The following is a 22532-nucleotide window of genomic DNA, read 5'->3' on the forward strand; positions in this document are numbered from 1 at the left end:
TCCTGACACAGAACTCCTAAATCCCTTGGAATTTCCTGGGTGATAAGAAGGTCTTTTGTTCTGACAAGGCAACTCTGGAGGTCTCCTGGATGGGGGTTAGAAAGACCAGAAAGACCGAGCCATGATTAGATGCTTGGGACTTTAATTCCCATCATCTATCCTCCAAAAAGGAGAAAGAGACTGGAAATGGAGTTATTTTACTTCATCATGTTTACACGATGAAGCCTCAATGAAAATCCCAAAAGTATAAGTTTCAGGGAACTTCCGGGTTGGTGAACACGTGGAAGTGCTTGGAGAATGGTGCTCTGGAGAAGGCACGAAAGCTCTTTATCCCTTCCCATATACCTTGCCCTATGCATCTCTTCATCTGGATGTTCATCTGTATCCTTTATCATAACCTTTCATAACAAGGTGGTACACAGTAAGTAAATTGTTTTCCTCAATTCTGTGAGCCACTCTAGCAAACTAATTGAACCCAAGCAATTAATTGAACCATCCTGGGAGGAATCTTCAATTTACAGCCAGTTGGTCAGAAACACAGATGACAACCTGGACTTGAGACTGGTGTCTGATGTGGGGAGTGGGGGCAGTCTTGTGGGACTGAGCCCTTAACATGTGGACTCTGATGCTATCTGCAAGTAAATAGTGTCAGAATTGACTTAAATTGTAGGACACACAGCTTGCGTCACAGAGAATTTCTAGGTGTGGGGAAATCCCCCAGACATCTGGTTTCAGAAGCGAAGTGTTCCCTGTGAGGAAAGGAGGCCCACACAGAAGTTGTCACTCTTCTCAAAATACATAAGTAATGATGCTGAACTGCAGGACCCTGGATCTTGCAGCCTCCATGCCTCTCCGTCCTCATTCCCTCCTCACCATTAACCCCTCCCCACCCCAACAGAGTTCTGCTTTAGCAACACTGTCTTGCTTGCTATTTCTCCAACGTATCAGGGATGTCCCAACCTCAGAGCCCTAGCAGTTGCTGCTCCATCTGTTCAGCGACCTCAGTGATCCTCTCTCAGGGCTCATATCCCAATACTTCACCTCCTTCAGCTGTTTTCTCAGAGACTCCAGCCCCAGGAACATCACTCCCGATTCTCTCATTTTATTTCCCTATAAGCACACATTTCCTGTATATTTTCACTACATATTTTTCCATTATTTTCATCCACCTCCCCAATAAATATAAGTTTTTGACAGTAAGGACATTTTACATTTATAGCACACATATTTATAAAAATACAGGTATTACCCAAGCCCTCAGAACAATCAACAAGCACAAGATAGCTGCTGAAAGAGTAGAGGAATGCACAGGTGATAGCTGACCACGTGCTGAAAACCCTCACAGCAGTGTCCGCACTAGTCAGGATGAAATAAATAAATGAGAGTCAGAGATAAAAGGATGAGCAGGAGTAGAGCAGGTTGATATAGGCACGTGAGGAAGAGGGGACAGTAGAGCAATGATTCTGAGGTGCAAAAAGCTTACTCTGCTTGAGGTGAGCGAGCAGGCCAGTGTGGGAGGAGTGAAGCACTGAAGGTGACTCTGGTTTTCCTTCCCCACATGCCAGACCAAGTTGTTTGACAGCTCCTTTTTTGGCATGTGGAGAAGCAGTGCCTCTCTTTATGGAGGGAATACTAATGTGCTGGGGAGGAGAGACGGGAGGGCTTCAGCAGGAGAAGGACTAAGAGGGGAGCTCAGCTCAAAGGGAGTGGTTGTATTAAGATGAAGTGAGAAGAAGCACAGACAAGCTTTGCAGCATATGGGTGCAGGAAGAGGTGATGGAGGACTGTGGTAGGATAAGAGTAAATATGTTGTTGGTTGTCAGGGACAAGAGTGCCATCGGTAAGATAGAGCCCAGCAGGAGAAGTATGTTTGGAGGTTTACTAAACATGTGTTCCTGATTTCTTGAAATCTGGGGCCTTCTGAACTTGGAACTGACCTTGCCAGGGTGAGCCAATTCCTAGAGATAGTAAAGGACTTGCCTGCAAGGCCTGCCTTTGATATTGCAAACCAACCAGCCCATACTCCAACCACTTCATTTATCAGCCTCTGACGCTCTGGGCTATCCTCCTGCCTAATCACCTAGAACCAGGTACCAGACAACTGGACACAGCCCCTACACCCCAGAGCCTGCCAAAATGATTCAGACTAGCCAGTCTTAAACCTACTTGCCCTGCCTCACTTTGCCGTTCTCATGGAAGCAAAAATGAAGGCTCCTGTCCACATTTCCTTGTGGCTCTCTCTGCCTCTTTACCAGCCCTGGTGCTTCCTCGCCCGGCCCTGGGTGGTGTGGCATTTCCCCTCCTCTTGGGAACTGTGAGTAACAACTGTCTCCTAATCTGTTAGCCTCACATGCCTGTATATAGTCATGCATAGCTTAACGACAGGAACATATTCTGAGAAATGTGTCTTTAGGTGATTTCATCATTGTGTGAACATCACAGAGTGCACTTACACAAATCTGGATGGTATAACCTACTACACACCTAGGCTATGTGGTACTCATTGTATATGAAGTTCGTCGTGGACCAAAGCATTGTTATGAAGCTATGATTATAATAATAAAACCTACATTTTCAAACAAGTAGGAAGGTGACAAGCTTATTTTTGGACTTGCTTAATGGAGCATAACTGAGGGCAACCCCAGGGAGACGCGGGGGGCAGACTGCATGCCAGAATGCCCACATCAATGACCAGGGAAGCTGGTTATCCACGCCCACTGCTGTCCTGGCTGCTTTCTTCCTGTGGGTCTTCACTCTGATGGGAGACACCAGGGTCTTTGACAGAGGTCACTCTTTTGAGGCTGGAGTGAGTGACTAAGGCAGGTCGAGGGTGGGATGAACCCAGGACCCTTCATCACAAGACTTTGTAACAAGATCTCCTCCCCTGCTCCTGGACATCAGGGACCAGAGCTGGGAACACACTCATGCCTGGCTCAGAGGCTACCAGCTGGATTCTCACCATCACCGTGCCCCTACCCTTGCTATGAGCTCTCGCAACCCTCCAGGTCTCTCTTCTCCACCTCTTGGCCCACCTCCAACCAAGCTCACATGAAGAAGATGAGGCAGATGCAAAGAGTGAGCAGTGTGGTGACACCAGCTCTCCCGATAGCACCCTGAATCACAACTGGCCTGGTCCCTGGTTCCCCTGTAGACAAGAAAGACTTTGGGTGAACTCCAATCTAGATGAACTGACTTGTGTCTTCTCCACTCCAGAGTGTAGAGAGGGGCACCCCTCCCCTCCCATCCAGGGTTTAGCTTCTGGGTTCTCCTACCCATCATAGAACCTAAGCCTTCTCCAAAAGAATATGGTTCACATGATACCCCGTATCCAGCCCCACAATACTCTCCAACAAGCTCCCTCTCTTCCAGGACCCAGGTTCTTCTCCACCCAGTGTGTCTCTGCAACAGCCCACAGACCTGGCCACAGCCGGAACATGAGGCTCTGGGCTCTGCGGACATTCCAGAGAGAGAAACACAAACACACAGAGCCCTATGGGATGCTGAACGGCTTTGTCTCAGCTTCCTTCCAGGGATGGTGTCCGAATCTCCTCTCTTGTCCTCCACGGGTCCCATCCCCCAAGGTCAAAGGTGATCTTTTGTATCTCCAGGAGGGAGTGGAACCTGGGAATTCTCAGACCTTCAGGACAGACCCAGACAGCTCTGCTGGCCCTGCCTGGCCATGCCTTCTGGGGATCCAACACCCAGGGTGAGGGATGTGTCTCTGGGCATCACCTGTCAACAGTTGGATGGGCACTGCAGAGAAAGCCCCAACGGGACTCACTGTCCAGTGAGAAGCCCAGATGCCATTACCCATGGCAATAGAGCAGTGTGGGGAGCTGACATCTAGAGACAGGTCAGGACGAGGGCCAGTGATTGACAGTGAGAAAAGGGCCCAAAGAGATTTTCAGGGCATTGAAACCACTCTATGTAATACTATAATGATGGATACATGTCCTTATGGATTTGTCCATACCCATAGAATGTACAACACCAAGAGTGAACCCTACTGTCAGCTTCAGACTTTGCATAGTAATGACGTGATAATGTAGATTCATGGGTTGTAACATATGTCCCCTCTGGTGGAGGATGTTGATAGTGGGGAAGCTGTGTATGTGTGGGAACTTCAGCGGGTATAGGAGAAATCTCTCTAACTTCCCCTCAGTTTTGCTGTGAACCTAAAATGCTCTAAAAAATAACATCTGCTAAAAAGATCCCCTGAGGCCTTCAGTGACAAGAGGAAGATAAAGAGCACATTTAGGAAGGACAGGGAGGAAGTTGCTGATCATCATGGCAAGACATGAGTTGCAGGATATTGTAGGAAGAGGCCTGAACAGGGCTTGTCATGGCTTACTGTAGCCCCCCACCCTAGCCCCACCGTCTAGGCTTGGAAAGTCCAGGTCTGATCTGACCTGGCAGAGACCCCACCCCAGTCAATACCCCTGGCTGGGGCCTCCTTCCCACCTGTGCCATCCCCTAGGGAGACATCAATTTCTGGGGTCTCTGGAGCAGCTAGGACGAGAAATGGGAGAGAAGTGGAGAGGGTGGGGAGAGGGAAATGTAAGTATTCCCTGTCCTCAGGAGCCACAGAAATGCGGGAGAGAGAGGGCTTGTGTCCTTCTAGGTCCTGTACTCAGCTAAGCTCCCAGGACGAAAGAATCAAGTGTCCCTGGCCTGGCATTAGTGCCCCTCACACCCTCAGGGACCCGAGGGTCCTTTGCGGAATTCACAGGTGACATTGAGTGGCATGGTCTTTTCCACGGTCACACCAGCTGCAGGGAACTTCACCTGATTGGTGAGGTTAGTGCCATGGTCCTGGGGCTGTGGGGTGAGGGTGAGCATGAAAGAGAGATGGGTGCTGGGGCCCAGGGAGGTGAGGACAACTGATGTCCAGGAGAAGGTGGGAGGTGTGCCCTGCTCACAGGCCCAGGGCACAGGGCAGGGCAGGTTCCGGGAGCAGCCAGACTCCAGGGTCCCCGGGATGAGGATGTCTGGTGTGTGTGTCAGGGCTGGTGAGGAGAGAGGGAGACACAGGGAACAGGAGGGAGGGTCTGAGGTGCGGCCCTGAAACTAGCGTCAGGCTTTGGTCCAGCTCTTCCCTCTGAGCACCAACACACTGTACCCCTAATCCCCTCAAAGGAGGAGGGTGCCATCCCAGTCTGCCTTGGCCCCCATGTCCTTCCCCTTTGGCATCTCCTGGAGCCCACCCATTACTCATCACATGCACGGAGAGACGGTTAAATCTGTAAGTCCAATTTTCCTTCCTCTCTCTGCCTGAGAAAAGTGTTTTCCATTGTCCCTCTTCCTGTCCAGGGAGCTGTTGTAGATCTGTGGGTCCCCGAGGTGGCAGAATTGGCCCTGGGTCTCCTCCTGCATTTTTCGGTCTGTGTTGTTTGTGGTCACAGGAGCACCTTGGCAGATATTAACCCCCTCCCAGAACCAGCAGCAGTGAGCTGGGGCAGCGTCAATCCTTTTGTCCCGGGGATGGGAGAAGGTGCAGGGCACAGTGACTCACAGGCCCTCCTGCACGCTCATATACTCCTGCATTTCCAATCAGTATTTTTTATACTGAGCCAGGGACTCTATGGGGAAAAGATGGTCAGCCGCATCTCCCGCCCCACCCACCTCCTCTCCCCTTTGGCCCCCTTTCCTGCCCACAGCAGGGGCAACAGCAGTGGCAAAATCTCAGAGATGGAGGTTCTGGGCATCTGTCCTGTGTCTGAAAAGAGAGGAGGAAGAGGAGTAAGAAGGGAGGCCACAGGGAGACCCGTGCGAAGCTGGGGAGGAGCACTTGACTTCAGCCTTTCAGAGAGGCTGGAGTATTTTTCCCCTCTGCACAGAAAGGGTGCACATCCCACAACCAAAAGCTCATGAGACCCACCCAGAGGGGAGCAGAGGAGCAGACGCTGTGTCCTGCCCCCATCTCGGGGCTTCCCTCCAGCAGGGGAGACTGGACCAGGACCTCTGAGGACATCTGAGGTGTAGCATATGGTGAGTCTCTATGGGCCTCCCATCTGAGGTGCATTTCTGGGCCCTGTTGTCTACACCAGGGAGCTGGCCAGCTCCTGCTGGACCATGGAAGGTCACAGCCTCATCGAGAGCCCGGGTGGTCGGTCTTGCCAGGAGTAATATTCCTTATGGTCTGTGTGAGTGTCCGGGGGAGGGGAAAAGAAGGGAGTCCTAGGTAAAGCAAAGGTAGCAGCCAATCATTCATTCATTCATTCATTCCCCAAACACTTACTGAACATTTCCGTGTTGGGCAGGCTGGAGACAAGAAGCGAGATAACCAACCTGGTCGTGTCTGTGAGATGGTCCCCACCCAGTAGCGTCAATTCCTCCCCAAACGCTCAGTACTGATGGGCTTTAGAGCTGCAGTCACTGGTGAGTTTCCTCTGTGTCCTGGTAACATATTGGGTATTTCTAACATATGAGTATGGTTTTTGTTTTTTTTTTTACTTCTTGTATGCTGATTAGTGAAGATAAAATGGCATCTAAAAATAAAAAGCATACAATACATTCATGTAAAACAAATGGGGAACACATGTTTTAGGAGCCAGTGTGGATGAAACTTTTTTCCCCTGAATGCTAGTGTTTGGTGATGTGTGGCCTGAGACTAATTTTTTTAGATCTTCGTATTACAGATTAGCATTTCCTGTCATGTAAATCATTTTTTCTCTCACAGTTACATGTGGCTTAAAAGGCATGATCTTTCTAGGAAACATGAGTGAAATGTGCAGCTACAATTAAAATTTTGGGTTCAGCTCACATGTTGTTACATCTCACTCTGTGTCATGTGTGTCTGAGAAATCCTTGACACCTGTGACATAATAGCATTTGCTGCCATTGGTTTGTAAAATGATTCAACTACAGTAGTATTTAGGTAACTGTTCCTTCAACCTTCCTAACCAAGAGAGATTTTATGCCCTCATTTGTTATATAAGGAATTGAATCTCCAATAAGTACAAAAACGCTACTTCTAGGTTATTTAAAAAGTGAGAATGTAGCACGTAATGGAAACTCCAATACAATTGGTTTCACAATGAAGAAAGTTATACCATGTTCATGCACTGGAAGGTTCTGTGAGTTCTTGTTTATTTTTTTTTTTCGTGAACACTGTAATTTACATCAATTAAAATGTACCCACTTGAAATGTACATTTCTATGGATTTTGACAAACATATACAACCTAGTTATGACCTCCACAATCAAGAGATAGAACGTTTCCATGACTCCGAAAGGGTAACCCACACCTATTTGCAGCTCATCACTCCCACCTCCACCACAGGTAACGATTGATACACTCTCTAGCTCTGAATTCATTTTGTCTATTGGAGAATTTCCTAGGAATGTGCTCATTTGTGTCTATTTTCTCACACTCAGCATACTATTTTTGAAATGGATAATGTTGCACAATTCTATAGCTCATAATGTCTGATGACTAAGTAGCATTCCATTATGTGGGTATACTGTAGTCTTTTATGTATTCACCTATTGACAGACCTTTGAGATTTTTGAGTTTTTGCCAATAAATATTAAGGTGTAAGTCTTTTTATGGACATATTTTCATCCTCATGAGTACATAAATGAGTGGAATTGTTAGATCAAAGAGTAACCACATGTTTAACTTTAGTAGAAATTGCCAAATTGTTGTCCAGAATGCTTTTAACCTTTACACTCCCGTCAGTCAAGTGCCAGAATTCAAGTGCTTCATACCTTCATTAACACTTCGTATTGTCAGTCTTTTAAATTTTAACGATTCTAGTGGGAGTGTAGTGTTATCTCATGGTGATTTTAATTTTAATTTATTTTAAATTTAGACACAATGAGAACCACTTTTTATCAGATAGAATTCTGTGAGGTTTTACCGATGTATATCATATGTAACCACAACCATAGTCAAGAGACTGAACAGTACCATTACCCAAGACATTCCCTCCTGCTGTCCCTGGTGAAACAAATCCTCCCTTCACCTAAGAACCCTGAAAAAATGATGATCTGTCCTCCATTCCTCTTCTTTTGCTGTTTACAGTTGTCAGAGGACTGGAATCAGGTGAAATATAGTCTTCAAAGTCTAACTTCATTCACCCGGCATAATGCATTTGAGGTTTCTCCATGTTATTGGTGTATGTATCAATAACTTGTTCATTTTAAGTGCTGGCTGGTACTCCATTGTTTCAATGCAGCCCATTTTGTATACACTTACTAGCTGAAGAACATTTGGGCTGTTTCCAGATTTGGAGTGACTGCAAATAAAGTTGCTATAAGTATTCACATGTAGGCATTTGTAGGAACATATGTTTGTATTTCCCTTGTGTAAATAAATACCTAGGAGTCGGATTGCTTGGTCCTATGGAAAGTGTAGGTTTAACTTTTTATGAATTTGCCAAACTTTTGACTGTATTATTGGTGTTCCCCACACCAGTGTGTGAGCTCTGGCTGCTCCACATCGTCATTAGCATTTCCTATTATCAGGATATCTTTCTTTTTTTTTTTTTATTGCAGTAACATTGGTTTATAACATTGCTGTGGTATATATACACAATGGAATACTACTCAGCCATAAGAAACGACGAAATCCAGCCATTTGTGACAACATGGATGGACATTGAGGGTATAATGCAAAGTGAAATAAGTCAGAGGGAGAAGGCCAAATACCGTATGATTTCCTTCATTAAGTAGTAGATAATAACAACAATAAACAAACACACAGGATATCTTTCTTCTTTTTCTTTAGTTTGTCAGTTATTCTAACAGGTGTATATCTCGTCTTGGTTTTAGTCTGCAATTTCCCAATGAAAAGTGATGTTGAGCATGTTTTCACGCGCTTATTTGTCATCCATTTTTCTTCTTTGATGAAGTGGCTCATTAAATCTTTGTTTACTTTCTTATTATTATGATAAATATATGTAACAAATCAATCATTGTAAACTTTTTTAATTGTTCATGTCAGTGGCATTAAGTATGTTCACCTTTTCCTACAACCATCACCACTATCCATCCCTAGAATTTTTTAACCTTCCCAAACTGAAATTGTGCCCATTAAGTGAACTAACCTCCATTTCCCCTTACCCAAGACGCTGGCCATCACCTTTCTGTTTTCTGTGTGTCTATGAATTTCCTACTCTAGACACTTCATTGAAATGGAATCTACAGGATTTGTCCTTGTGTGACTGGCTTATTTCTCTTAGCCTAGTGTCTCCAATTCACATTGAGGCATGTGTCAAAATTTCCTTTCTTTTTAAGGCTGAAATATATTCCATTGTATGTGTTTTCCACATTTAGTTAATCCATTCCTCTGTTGATGGACCCTTGGGTTGCTTCCACCTTGTCGTTATTGTGAATAATGCTGCTAAGAACATGGGTGCACAGACATCTACTCAGGTTTCTGCTTTCGATTCTTTGGGTACACTCCCATAATTGAAATAACTGATCGTGTGATAAATCTATTTCTATTTTTTGAGGAACTGCCAGGGTGTTTTCCATAACAGATGCACCATTTTTCAATCTCAAAGGAAAGCACAGAACTTCCAATTTCTCCACATCCTTGTCAACACTTATTTCTCCTTTCTTTCTTTTTTTAAATTGTCACCCTAATGGGTATGAAGTGATACTTTCTTGTGTAGTTAAATTTGCATTTTCTTAATATTAGTAATGTTTTTCATGTTTTCAGTGTTTATTGGTGATGTGTATATCTTTGGAGAAATTTCTAATCAAATCCTTGGCCAATTTTTATTTAGGGGTGTTTGTTTTTTGTTGTTGAGTAGCTGGTTGTTTAAATACATATAAAACCAGATTCTTTTTTTGTTTGTTTATTGATGTTTTGTTTTGAGAGTCCTTGACACATTCTAGATACAAGTCATCCATCAGATATAGATTTGCACATATATTCTGCCCGTCGGTAACTTTTTGTTCTCTTCATAGTGGCTTTTATGGAACAGCAGACCTCATTCCCCAAGACATGTGTCCCCATGAGATGACACATAGGAGTTTCATGAGGTGGAAGAGTAGAGCAAAGAAGATTAAAAGGGGGAAGGTCTGGAGGCCAGATGGGCACATTCAGGGTGCAAAAGTCTCATGGGAATTGCAGCCACTCAAAAAACACAGGACTTAATTCCTAGACCCTGTAAATGTTCCCCAATAATGAAAAAGGATCTTTACAGATATGATTAAGGTAAGGATCTTGACCTGTGGAGTTGATCCTATATTATCTGGGTTGGTCCCTAAATCTAGTCACAAGTGTCCTTCGAAGAGAGAAGCAGAGAGTGATATTCTGCACACAGAGGAGGATGAGCAATATGACCGCAGAGTGATGTGGCCACAAGTCAAGGAATGCCGGCAGCACAATCATCCGCAGGAAGTAGGGGTGGATTCTCTCTTCAAGCCCCTGAGGGCGTTCAACCTACCCACGACTTGATTTCTGTCCAGCATGACTGATGTTCAATGATGGGGTTCAGGACATGTTACCCCAAGTGCTGGCACCTTTGCATAGTGAATATCTGAAGCTGGAGGAATTTGAGAAACAGCATATGCAGGAAGGAGTTTCTGACCATCTCTTGAAGTGGGTCATAAACCCTCGCTGAGAGGGGCCCTCCCTGTACCCAGGGAAAAGGGGCATCTTATCTCCTAATATGAAGGAACACAGAGAGGAATCTGAAGGAATAGACTCTGCTAGGTTTCTCCCAGTTTACTACACTTAGTCACACTTTCTGTCCTATCATATCTCTCCACGACTTTCCACTCTTCATCAGATCTAGGAGGAAAATACTCAGATTGAACCATTAAAGATCTTCCTTTGCTTATGAAGACTCTTGTGCCACAGAAAACTTACATTAAATATATTTTTATGCAATTGTCTTGTCAATCTACCTTGGGTTACAGGGATCCAATGAAAAGCTTACAAGGGCACAGGGAAAATATTATTTCTCTCCTTCACAGATTTCTGACCTCCAGCACTGTGAGAGAGAAAATTTTCTGTTTTAGACACTGAATGTGTTGTCATTTGTGACAGCGGCCCCAGGAAGCAATACAGGTAGGAAATCAGAGAGATGCCATGTCCAGGGAGATTGGAGAGAATAACAGAGAGAAGGTCTCCTCCACGGACCCATTCCTCTCTTCTTCTTTGCAGCCAAACTCCTCAAAGGGTTGTTTGTGCCACTCTTCCCATCTCCCTTCCTCTAGTTCTCTCCTGAACTTACCAACCAATTCTGTACCCCTTTCCTGCCTCTCCATTAAACTGCTGTGTTGGGAACCCCAAGGACAAAAGTGTTTCTTGGTGCCCTTCTCTTCTCTGTGTGCCGTCAGCCCTCTTTTGCCTCATCTGTTGTCATCACTTACAAGGCTCTACATCCTCACACCTCCAGCCTGAACCCCTTTTCTGATCTTCAGACATTCCTATCCAGCTCTCTCATGATGTCCCCAATTGGACGTCCACTGGCTTCTCAAAGTGAACATCACCCTTCCAAACTCTTCTCTCTGACATCCTCCATGGAACACAACTCCATCCTTCCAGTTGCTCAGGGGAAAATATTTGGGCATCAACCCTGCTTCTCTCTCTCCACACTCCCCACATCCATTGCAAAACCCTGTTAGGATAATTAAGCATATGTGCGCGGTGATGGATTGTAATTCGTATTTAGGTGGTGAACATGAGAACATAATGTAATCCATGCAGAAAGAGGAATATAATGATGTACACCTGAAATTTATACAATGTTATAAACCAATGTTACCGCAATAAAAAAATTAAAAAATAAATAAATAAATAAAAAGAAAATACTGTTTGTTCAATCTTCATAACACATCTAAACATGTATCCTCACTCTCCACCCCACCTCCCTGGTCCAAGTCGCCATTACCTCTGTCTGGAGAATTCAGCAGTCCCTTCCCAATCTCTGTGTTGCTGCTGCGGACCCACTCTGGCCTTTTCTGAACAGAGCAGCCATGGGGATCCTGTGAAAATGAAAGTTCAACCATATCCTCCAAGGCTTCCAGATTCTCGCATCTGCTGCACGGCCTCACAAGCTCTGCACCAGCACAGGGTCTGCACCATCCTCCCAGCTCCTCCCCTCCCTGTGCCTCCCTCTGCTGTCAGACTTCTTCCTCCTGTTTCTCCAACACACCAGGCGTGCTTCTGCCTCAGACTATTCTACTCGCTGTCCTCTCTCTTCCTTTTTCCTGGGATAATTTTCTCTCAAGGAAATATTGAACCTGCCTTTGGACCATCTTAAGCCCTTGCTCCAACATCACTCGTCACACTCTCAGATGTAGAAAATTGTCCCCAAGACACCACATGTTGTTTTCCCTGCATGATTTTTCTCCAAACACACGTTATCATCCAACGTGCTGTTATGTTATTTTTATTTATTTCTTTAGATTTCTATGCTTCTTTTCTCCAGAATAACAGTCTCTTCATGACAGAGATTTTGGATGCTGTGTTCACTGATATACCCATGGCACCTACGGCAATGTTGCACATAGTAGGTCTTCAATAATACTTGCCCAAGAGTCTATAAATAAAGGCTGAATGTTATTGTGCTTAGATCCATACAAGAATTACACACACACACACACACACACACAAACACACACACACACGCACACTGTGGGTGACATTTAAGACTGAGCCTGAGAGATGAGAAGCACTTGGAGAGGCAAGAATGCGGAGGGAAGGTCAATTCAGGAGAAGGAACTGCACATGCAAACTCTGGTCACAGAGTCCTTGGCCCAGCTGGGAGTGAAGACATTGCCACATGCAGGGAGAGGGATGGATCTCGGGGGAGAGTCCAGCAGAGGAGAGGCCATCAAATCCACCCTGTGGTGTTTGCAGCTCAGTTTCTGGCCATGGAGAGGACATGTAGCTGATTATACTGTGCAGGACATGGGCAATGATGGTCTCTGGAAACACAGTCTGCTGGCCTGTGTTGAGAAGAGAGAGATGGAGGCTAGAAGTGAGGTGAGTTCAGAGACCTGGGAAAGAGATGAGGCCCCAGGTATGACTAGGGTCAGGAGGAGGAGGAGACAGGCCTCAAGATAAGCTGTGATTAGGGCAAAGGATGGACAAAACAGTGATTTATTGGATCTGGAGAAAGGAGGGAAGTCAGCATAAGCACACCCCACACTCCTGGCATTAGAGATGGGGCCCTCAGTGTCATCAGTGTGAGAGGGAGCCCAGCAAAGAAGTGCGTTTGGAGAGGAAGATGGCAGCTCACCTTTGGCCATACTGAGAAGAGCAATCTTAGGGGTGATTCTGGGGGAGGTGTGGTGGGATGTTGGGTGGTGAGACTGTGTCACCTACCTGAGGGATTAACGTGGACTGGTGTTTGCATCCTCCATGCCACCCGTGGGCCTCATCATCTTCCTCCTGTAGGACCTCATTTAAAGAAAAGAGACCAGGGTCTTCCAATCCAGTCAGACTGTGGTTCAGCGAGCAATAGACTCACCCTCTCTTCCCTAGACAGGGGCTGGAGGGGTGACTGAGATGGGAGAGGGCTTGTCTGGCTCCACAGACCTTCCTGAGCACAGAGGTAACTCCCATCTTGGACACTCGGTGGGTGGGCACCACATCTGCCCAGGAGGATTACTCAGCACCCCGCTCCCTGTCAGCCTCTTGCCTGCCCTGCCCCTTGATCCCTTTGGGCCCTGACAGCAGTGGTTCTGGGACTCAGCCACATGCTCCCGTTCCTCCCCACACCTCCCCTAGCCCCTGGGACAATACTCACATGAGGAAGATGAGGCAGAGGAGCAGGAGCAGGGTCTTCACAGCTGCTCCCCCGATGGCCACCAGAACCACCTCTGCCACGGGCCTTGATCTCCCTGCAGGAAAGTGGGAGAAGACCAGATTCACCTGCTGCATCACAATCGTGTGTCCTTCCACTTCCAGTAGGATCTGGATGTTGGTTCTCCAGGACATCCTGCATCACTGGATGCGGGACCCCCCGCCCATGCCTGGGCCTCACCCCCCCCAACCCCACATCTGACTGTCCAGCATTTGGACAGAGAAATATTGCAAAAGTTGGACTTCATCACAATGACAAAATTTTGTTCTTCGATTGACGCTACTGAGAAAGTAAAATCCAACCCATTTAGTGGAAGAAAATATTTGCAATTCACAGATCTGATAAGAGTGTAGTATCCAACACTCTTACAACTCAACAACAGAAAGTCAAACTACCCACTTAAAAAATGCGTAGAGAACCAGCCCTGATGGCCTAGCGGTTAAAATTCAGCACTCTATGCCTTGGCGGCAGCAACACACCACTCATCTGTTAGCAGCCATGCTGTGGTGGTGCCTCACATAGAAGAACTAGAAGGATTTAAAACTAGAATATACAACTGTGTACTGTGGCTTTGAGGAGGGGGAAAAAGGAAGAGGTGAAGATTGGCAACAGATATTAGCTCAGGGTGAATCTTTCCCAGCAACAAAAAAAGAAAATAGACAAAGAACTTGAAAACAAAAATCTCCAAAGAAGATATACAAATGGCCAATGTGTCCATGAAAAAATTAACAATACCGTTAGTCATTACAGAAAGGCAAATGAAAGTTCTCATGAAATACTCCTTCACTGTACTAGCAGGCTATATTTTTTTTTAAAAAAAGGAAAATATCAATGTTGATAAGGGTGTGGAGAAATCAGAACCCTCATACGTTGCTAGTGTGAATGTAAAATGGAGTTGCCACTGTGGAAAACAGTCTGGTCTTTCCTCAAAAAGTTTAACATTGATTTACCATGTGACCTAGCATTTCCACTCCTGGGGAGTTACACACCTAAGAAAACTGAAAACATGTTTGAACAATAGTGTGTACACCATCGTTTATAGCAGCATTATTCACATAGCCAAAAAGTGGAAACAACCTAAATGTCCATCAACTGGTCGATGGATGAACAAAATGTGGTACATCCATAGAATGGATATTATTCAGACAAAAAAAAAGAATTACTGATACATGCTTTATGGATCAACCTCAAAAATGATGTGAAGCAAAAGAAGTCAGACAAAAAAGGCCACATTTTGTTTGATCCTACTTATATGAAATGTCCAGAATAGGCAAATCTATAGAGACAGAAAGCAGATTAGTGGTTGCAGGGGCTGAGGGAGGGGAGTATGGAGAGCAGCTGCTTCGTGGGCAAAGGATTTCTCTTTGCGGTGATGAAAACGTTGGACAGATGGAATTAGATAGTAGTGATGGTTGTACAACATTGTGAATGTACTAAAAGCCACCTACTGTACACTTGAAAACGGCTCAAATAGTGACTTGATTTTTAGTGAATTTTTCCTAAATAATGAAACAATGCATATCGATTTTTGGGAACTGTATAGAGATACCAATATTTACCTGCTACTGTCAAAATCAAAAGTTTCACCTTATACTGAGTTACTGAAAATACACACATTTATCTTCTGCATAGCAGAGAAACCGTCAACAAAACAAAAAGACAGCCCATTAAATTGGACGAAATATTTGCAGATCATATATTTGACAAAGGGTTATTTTCCAAAATATAGAAAGAACTTGCACAACTCAGCAACAACAACAAAAATGAACAACCCAATCAAAAAATGGGCAGAGGAACAGATATTTTTCCAAAGAAGATATACAGATGGCCAAGAGGCGCATGAAAAGATATTCCACATCACTAATTATTAGGGAAATGCAAATCAAAACTACTCTAAGGGGCTGGCCCAGTGGCACATGTGGTTAAGTGCGTGCACTCCGAGCGGCAGCCCAGGGTTCGCCGGTTCTGATCCCGGGCACGCACCGACGCACCGCTTGTCAAGCCATGCTGTGGAAGTGTCCCATATAAAGTGGAGGAAGATGGGCACGGATGTTAGCCCAGGGCCAGTCTCCTTCAGCAAAAAGAGGATGATTGGCAGATGTTAGCTCAGGGTCGATCTTCCTTACCAAAAAAAAAAAAAATTAAAGAAAAACTACTGTTATGAGATGACATCCGTGAGAATGCTTATAATTAAAAGACAAGTAATAACAAATGTTGGAGAGGAAGTGGAGTAAAGACAACCCTCACACACTGCGGGTGGTAATGCAAACGGTTGCAGCCTCTATGGAAAACAGTATGGAAATCTCTCAAAAAATTAAAAATAGAAATACCGTATGATCCAGCTATCCCACCACTGGATATTTATCCAAAGAACATGAAATAAACAATTCTAATAGATTTATGCCCCCCTATGTTAATTGTGGCAATGTTCATAATAGCCAAGATACGGAAGCAAACCAAGTGCCCATCAACAGGTGAATGGATAAAGAAGACGTGTGATATATATACTATGGAATACTACTCAGCCATAAAAAAGACAAAATCATGGCATTTGTGATAACATGGGTGGACCTTGAGGGTCTTACATTAAGTGAAATAAACAAGAGAAAGACAAACACTGTAGGATTTGCTCATATGTGGAGGATAAACAAACACATAGATAAGAAGAATAGATTCGTCATAACCAGAGGGGAAGGGAGTGGGTGGATTGAAAAAGGGGTTAAGGGGCACATATGTATGGTGATGGACAAAAACTAGACTATCGTTGGTGAACACAATGCGATCCATACACAAAATGATATATAATACTGTACACTTTAAATTTGCACAATGTTTTAAGCCAACATGACCTCAATAAAAAGAAACAAAATGTGAAACTACAGCTGAGATGTGAAATGACACTGCATGCTCAGGGAAAAACAAATAGTTCTGTGAGGTTTAAGTGAATGGGCGTGTTTGGAATTGTTTGTATATAAGGTTAGCAGGAGAAATTATGGGAGATTGAGAAAAACATACTAGAGTGGGGAAAGTCAGAGGAATGAAAGAGAATATTGATAAATGCCACCAGTGGTTTACTAGTAAATGTTTAACAACAGCGGGGGAAGGGGGGCAGGGAGTCCTGATTGGTAAGCATTTGCCAATTTCCTTGGTGTAAATACTCCCATCTTGGACAATTTCGAGCACCAAATTTGAAGTCGCTGAACTCAGACTTGGGAAGAGATGGATACAATTAGTTATTGCCAAACGGTCAAAGCCAACACCAGTACATGAAGCTCACAAGAAAAATGCATGTTGTTCCCTGGAAAAATCAGCATATGCTAAGTCAAAAAGCCATCAATAGACTGGAAATCAATCCTCTCAACTAACACACAGCTGATGTCCTTAATATGAATAGAGCCTCTTCAAACCATTAAGAAAAAGTCCACAAAGAAATACAAATGGTTCTTTAACATAACGAAAGATCTCAACGCAGTCACAAAATGATACTGCAACTTAACATGACAGTGAATTCACTTAGGATATCAGCAAGGATGAACATGTTCTGCAGGGAAGGAGGCACATTGCAGGTGGGAGTATAAACAGAACTATCTCCACGCAGTGGGATTTGGCAACATTTGTAGAAATTACACACATACCCTTTGATCGAGGACTTTCTTCTCTAGAAAATTATCTGACACACACACACACACACACACAGGGAATGTTCATGCAAGTTCTTCGGTGCAGTATTTGAGCAGAAGACTGGAAACACCATAGTTTTACACCAATAGGGGACCAATTAATTACTTTAGAGTATAATATACATCTCATCAGAAAACCGTAGAGTCCTTAATAACAACGAAGAAGGTTTCCTATGTACTGATTCAGAAGGCTCTCCAAGAGAGACTGAGTGTGAGGAAAAGGTAAGTTTAGTTCACAGAAATATTCTCATGTCACTTCCTTAGTTGTGACAAATGTGCCGAGGTGATGTGAGATTTTAGTGATGAAGGAAGCTGGGTGAGGGACTATGAAAACTCTGTAGCACGTAAATCTAAAATTACTCCACGTGAAAAGTTTATTAAAAATAATAATAAAGATGCAGAGCAGTGGGTATAGTATGATGTTTACTTGCGTGTGTGTGTTTGAATGTATATGTATATGCATAGGTTAAATGTCTATGCATAGGTTGTATTTGGGAAGATAACAAATAGGGAGGTACATGAGGTTCTGAATGCTGTTTTATTCGTACTAAATTTGGCCAGGGACAGAATTGTGTTTCCCCCTACTTCATATGTTTAAGCTCCAGCTCCCAGTGTGAAGGTGTTTGGAGGTATCTGAATGGGCTTTTGGGGGGAGATTAGGGTCAGATGAGGTCCTGCGTGTGGGGCTCTCATGACGACATTGGTGCCATTATGAGAAGAGACACCAGAGAGCTAGCTCTTTCTCAGTCCTGTGAAGACACAGCCAGAAGGTGGCCGTCTACAAGGCAGGAAGAGAGCCCTCACCAGGAACCCAATGGCTGGTGATCTTAGACTTCCAGCCTCCAGAACTCTGAGAAATAAATTATCGTTGTTTAAGCCACCCAGCCTGGAGTATTTTGTATGGGCAGCCCGAGCAGATTAAGGCACACTTTATGTGCCTTAGTTAGTATTTTAAACACTAACACTAAAATGATCCAAGGAGGGTGGAGGAACAGGTGGGGTCCAGATCCTAAGAAGAATGAGGGGAGGATTTGGGACGAGGATGTGTCCCTGGCATTTGGTGACAGTCTACCCATTGGACGTGGAACAGGCCATGAAAACCCCTGAGGCAGGTTTTAAGCTAACGATGGAGTGGGAGACTTGCCACCTCTGCTGTCCCCAGACCTGGCCTGAGCCTTTCTCATCTCTGAGTTCTGAACCACAGCTCTGCTCTGAAGGGAGGAGACAGACCCCTCTTCCAGTACACCCCCGGGAGAGGAGAGGTTGGGCCCTACCTGTGCCTTCTTTCCAGACCACACTGATGGTCAGGTTCTGGGTCGCATCTGGACAGACAGACACAACTATTCCCTTTTCAGTGACAGGAAGGTGGGTGTAGGCTCTTTTCTCCCAGAACGTTAGAAATAGGAAGGTGGTGGCGTCGGGTGTCTTCTTTCCTCCCTCCCCAGAGCCAGCCTGCAGGACACAGCCCCCAGTATCCAAGGCCCTACCCACCCCCCAACACCCACTGCCCTCAGGGACCTGGCCGTCCTGGGCTGGCACTCACAAGACACATTGAGCTGGATGGTCCTCTCTGTGCTCACACCAGCTCTGGGGAAGGTCACTCGACAGGTGAGGTTGGTGCCGTGGTCCTGGGGCCGCGAGGTGAGTGTGAGCACCGAGGAGTGGGGAGTCTTGGGGCCCAGGGAGGTGAGGGCATCTCCGATCCAGGAGAAGGTGGGGGGCGTCCCCCTCTCACAGGCCCATGGCACTGCACAGGTAATGTTCTTGGGCTGGCCAGGTTCTAGGGTCCCCTGGATGTGGATGTCAGGTGTCTGGGTCAGAGCTGAGGAGGAGAGAGACAGACACAGGCCTGGAGGGGGGGACCACAAGTGTGACCTTAAGAGCAACCTCTGCCTCAGGCCAGGTGTCTCCTTCCCAGCCAACCCAGCATCCTGTCCTCCTGAGTCACACTGGGTCCCTCCCAGGATTAGGAGCAGGGGGGGCCCTCCCGGCCCCAGCCAGGGGGCCTTCAGAACCCATCCATGTGTCCCCTCCTTGACCCCATTCCTTACCCGTCACGTGCACAGAAAGTAGGTTCTCTTTGTAATTATATTGCACAAAAGACCCTCTCTCCACCCTAAAGTAATATTTCCCATTGTCCCTCCTCCTGGTGTCTGTGATGTCCAGGGAGCAGTTGTAGGTCCGGGGGTCCCCAAGGAGGTGGAATCTGCCCTGGGTCTCATCCTGCACTTTACGATCTGGGTTGTTTGTGGCCACAGGAGCATCCAGGAATGGATGTGCCGTTTCTTGGAACCAGTAGCCGTAAGCTGGGTCAATGTTAGTGTAATTGATCGGGGGGTAGAAGACACTGCAGGGCACATGAACGCACAGCCCCTCCTGCACCGTCACAGACTTCACTCCTAGCCAGAATCTCCCATCCTGAGCCAGGGTGCCTGTGGGCAAACAAGAGTCAGCTGCAGTCTCTGCCCCACTCCCTCCCCCCTTGACCCACTCACCTGTCCACACCAGGGGCACCAGCAGCAGCAGCAGTAGTGACATCTCTGGTGACAGAGCCACAGGGCCTTGGTGTCACAGAACTGAGAGGAAGCCTCAGCAGGAAGCCCAGGCTGAGGTCAGAAACGTGACTCACAGAAGAGGAATTTGACACCCACAGGCTGTAGGAGCTGGTGTGGTCCTTGGAGAATAACCACTTCTACTTTCCAGATGGGGTCCCGACGAGGGTCACACAACAGCAAGGTGGATTTGACCTGCTGCTCCCAGCTCCCTCTCCATGACCTGTCCCTCCTGCACCACTGTCCACACCAGGAAAGGAGGCACTGCCAGGCAAATCAGAGCTTCTCAAAGCCTGGGAGTGTCAATGTCATCAGCTGTGGACTCAGGAGGGGCTAAGGAGGGCACCTCAAGGCGAGAAAGATGGGGAAGGGAGGTGGTGATTAATGAATGAATGAACATAACAACAGCATTTTGATCATCTGCTCCTTCCAGGGGAGTGGAGTCACAGGGAACAATGGGACAGACATTGTCTGTCTCCTTGAGAACTTCTCTAACACCTGAGGAGGCAGAGAAACCCCAGGCCCTTCCAGCTCGTGTTGGCACAGTGTGTGATGGTGAAGGCACACGCAGGGGCTTGTAGGAACCCGATTGTCCTGTGCAGCCAGAAGGAGAGCTCCCAGGTAGAAATGGCAGAGTGGACGGGATCAGGATTCCAAGGAGGTCACAATGTGATCCCTATGAGTGGTCTTCGGGCTTCCTGACCTGCTCACAGCCCCTGCTCCAGGCACCCCTAGTGCTGACTGCACAGGCCAGGCCTGAGAGCCGGGCATTTGGAGCAAGATCACAGCACAGTGTGACTATAGGGGTAAGCCCTGACTTTGGAGTCAGGGGTCTGGCCCTTCTCCCCTCCAAGCCTCAATTTCCTCATCTGTCATCTGGAGGGATCCCAATTCTCAGCCGTCGTATGAGGGAGAATCTAATACGAGGATGGAGCTGGGCATTTTCTGCAGATGCACGTGTGGCCACCCTGCAGGTCAAGGGTCTGGCCCTGCCCATTCCTCAGTGGTCAGTTTGAGTCCCACCCTCAGCAAGAAGCACCGCTCTGGGGTTTCCTCATTTAAGGCCTCCAGTGAGGTCGTCAGAGGCATGGGCTTTGCAGCCAGATGGCCCTGGGCTCGAGTCTGTCTCTCTATTGCTTGCTGTGCTGCCTTGGGAAGGGGTTTACCAACTCTGTGCGTAGTCGGGTGCCTATGCACATGGGGTGTTATGGGCTGAATTGTGTCGCCCTGGAGTTTCATATGTTGAAGACCTCACCCCCAGTACCTCTGAAGGTGACTGTCCTTGGAGATAGGGCCTTTAAGGAGGTAATTAAGTTGAGTGACGTCGTTATAGTGGGCCCTAATCCAATAGGACTGGTGTCTTTATAAGAGGAGATTAGGACACAGAGGGAAGACCAAGTGAAGACACAGAGAGAAGGAGAACATCTGCAAGCCAAGGAAAGAGGCCTCAGAAGGACCCAGCCCTGCCAACACCTTGAGGTCAGATTTCCAGCCTCCAGAACTGTGAGAAAATGAATTTCTGCTATTTATGCCACCTCGTCAGTGGTATTTTGTTAGAGCAGCTGGAGCAAAGGAATGCATGGGGTCACCAAGAAGACCCAATGTGTTTGTGCAAGTAAAGTGCTCCGTGCAGCCAGGTCTGGCCCACAATGGACACAGTCCACACATTGGCAACTGTCCATCTGCAGGATGGGGCCGCTCTGAGGATGGGAGGAGAAGAGGGAAGGGAAAGGTTTGGTAACCAGAGAAAACCTCTGCTGCTCCTCAGGGCACCAGCTCTGAACTCTGCGGGCCCTTACTTCACCCTGCCCACACTTCCCCTCCTCTACCCAGGACAGGACAGGCTCCCAGGGCCTCCGGTGGGACAGGCCCCTCTGCTGGCTGAACCTGTCACTGCTCCTGCCTCCTGGGCACCTACTCCCATCTGTTGAGCAGAGTGTCCTGGGGGGCAGGGCTGGGGTTAGCCTGACCCTGGAGGAGCACCAGCAGGGCCAGGAGTGGGGAGCAGAGACACACTCACAGCCTGGCATGGTCAGGGCTGACCCAGCAGGGAGTACGGGGCTGTGAGAGCCCGAGGAGGGAGTGAAGATGTGCCTGGATGATAGGACAGGTGCGCTGGGAGCTGGAAGGTCTGGGAGGTAAGTTCATCCTCCAGAGAGCAGGCCCAGAGCCAAGGACGCAGGTGTGAGCAGACAGGGAGCCCCTGCAGCTCCACCTGCAGCCCCCGGCCAGTGCCTTTGCCTCAGTCAGCTCTTCAGCCTCTCAGTTCCAGGGTCCAAGGAAATCTGAGTCTGAACTCCTCCAACACATCTCCCCCTCCTCATCTTTCTCCTCCTTCTCTTCTAGGGAAGAGTGTGGTAACTGAGCCACCTAATGATCTCTGCAGCTAACATTGCTCCTAATGTCACATGCAGGGACCCTGGTTCCTCCTGCCCATGTCCCTTCATCCACATACAGGTTTCCAGGAAGATGTCTCAGGAGCTTCCTCAGGGAGTCTAGGCTCTGAGCCAGAGCTGGAGTACCCAAAG

General features: G+C 46.7%; 1 protein-coding gene across 1 annotated transcript in view; it reads right to left on the reverse strand.

Annotated features, from left to right (window-relative positions):
- Positions 1-19990, reverse strand: part of LOC101406870 (sialic acid-binding Ig-like lectin 5) — a 41292-nt gene extending 21302 nt beyond the window's left edge. Inside the window, exons 1-4 of the mRNA XM_087421905.1 lie at positions 19948-19990; positions 19504-19884; positions 4704-5006; positions 4438-4509 (exon numbers count right to left, since the gene is read on the reverse strand). Of these exons, the coding sequence (XP_087278031.1) occupies positions 4438-4509; positions 4704-5006; positions 19504-19884; positions 19948-19990 (799 nt within the window). The remainder of the gene's footprint in view (positions 1-4437; positions 4510-4703; positions 5007-19503; positions 19885-19947) is intronic.
- Between the last annotated feature and the right edge of the window lie 2542 nt (positions 19991-22532).

This window comes from Ceratotherium simum, chromosome 33 (assembly GCF_057802395.1).
Source record: "Ceratotherium simum simum isolate JZ-2026a chromosome 33, ASM5780239v1, whole genome shotgun sequence".
Classification (NCBI taxonomy): Eukaryota; Metazoa; Chordata; class Mammalia; order Perissodactyla; family Rhinocerotidae; genus Ceratotherium; species Ceratotherium simum.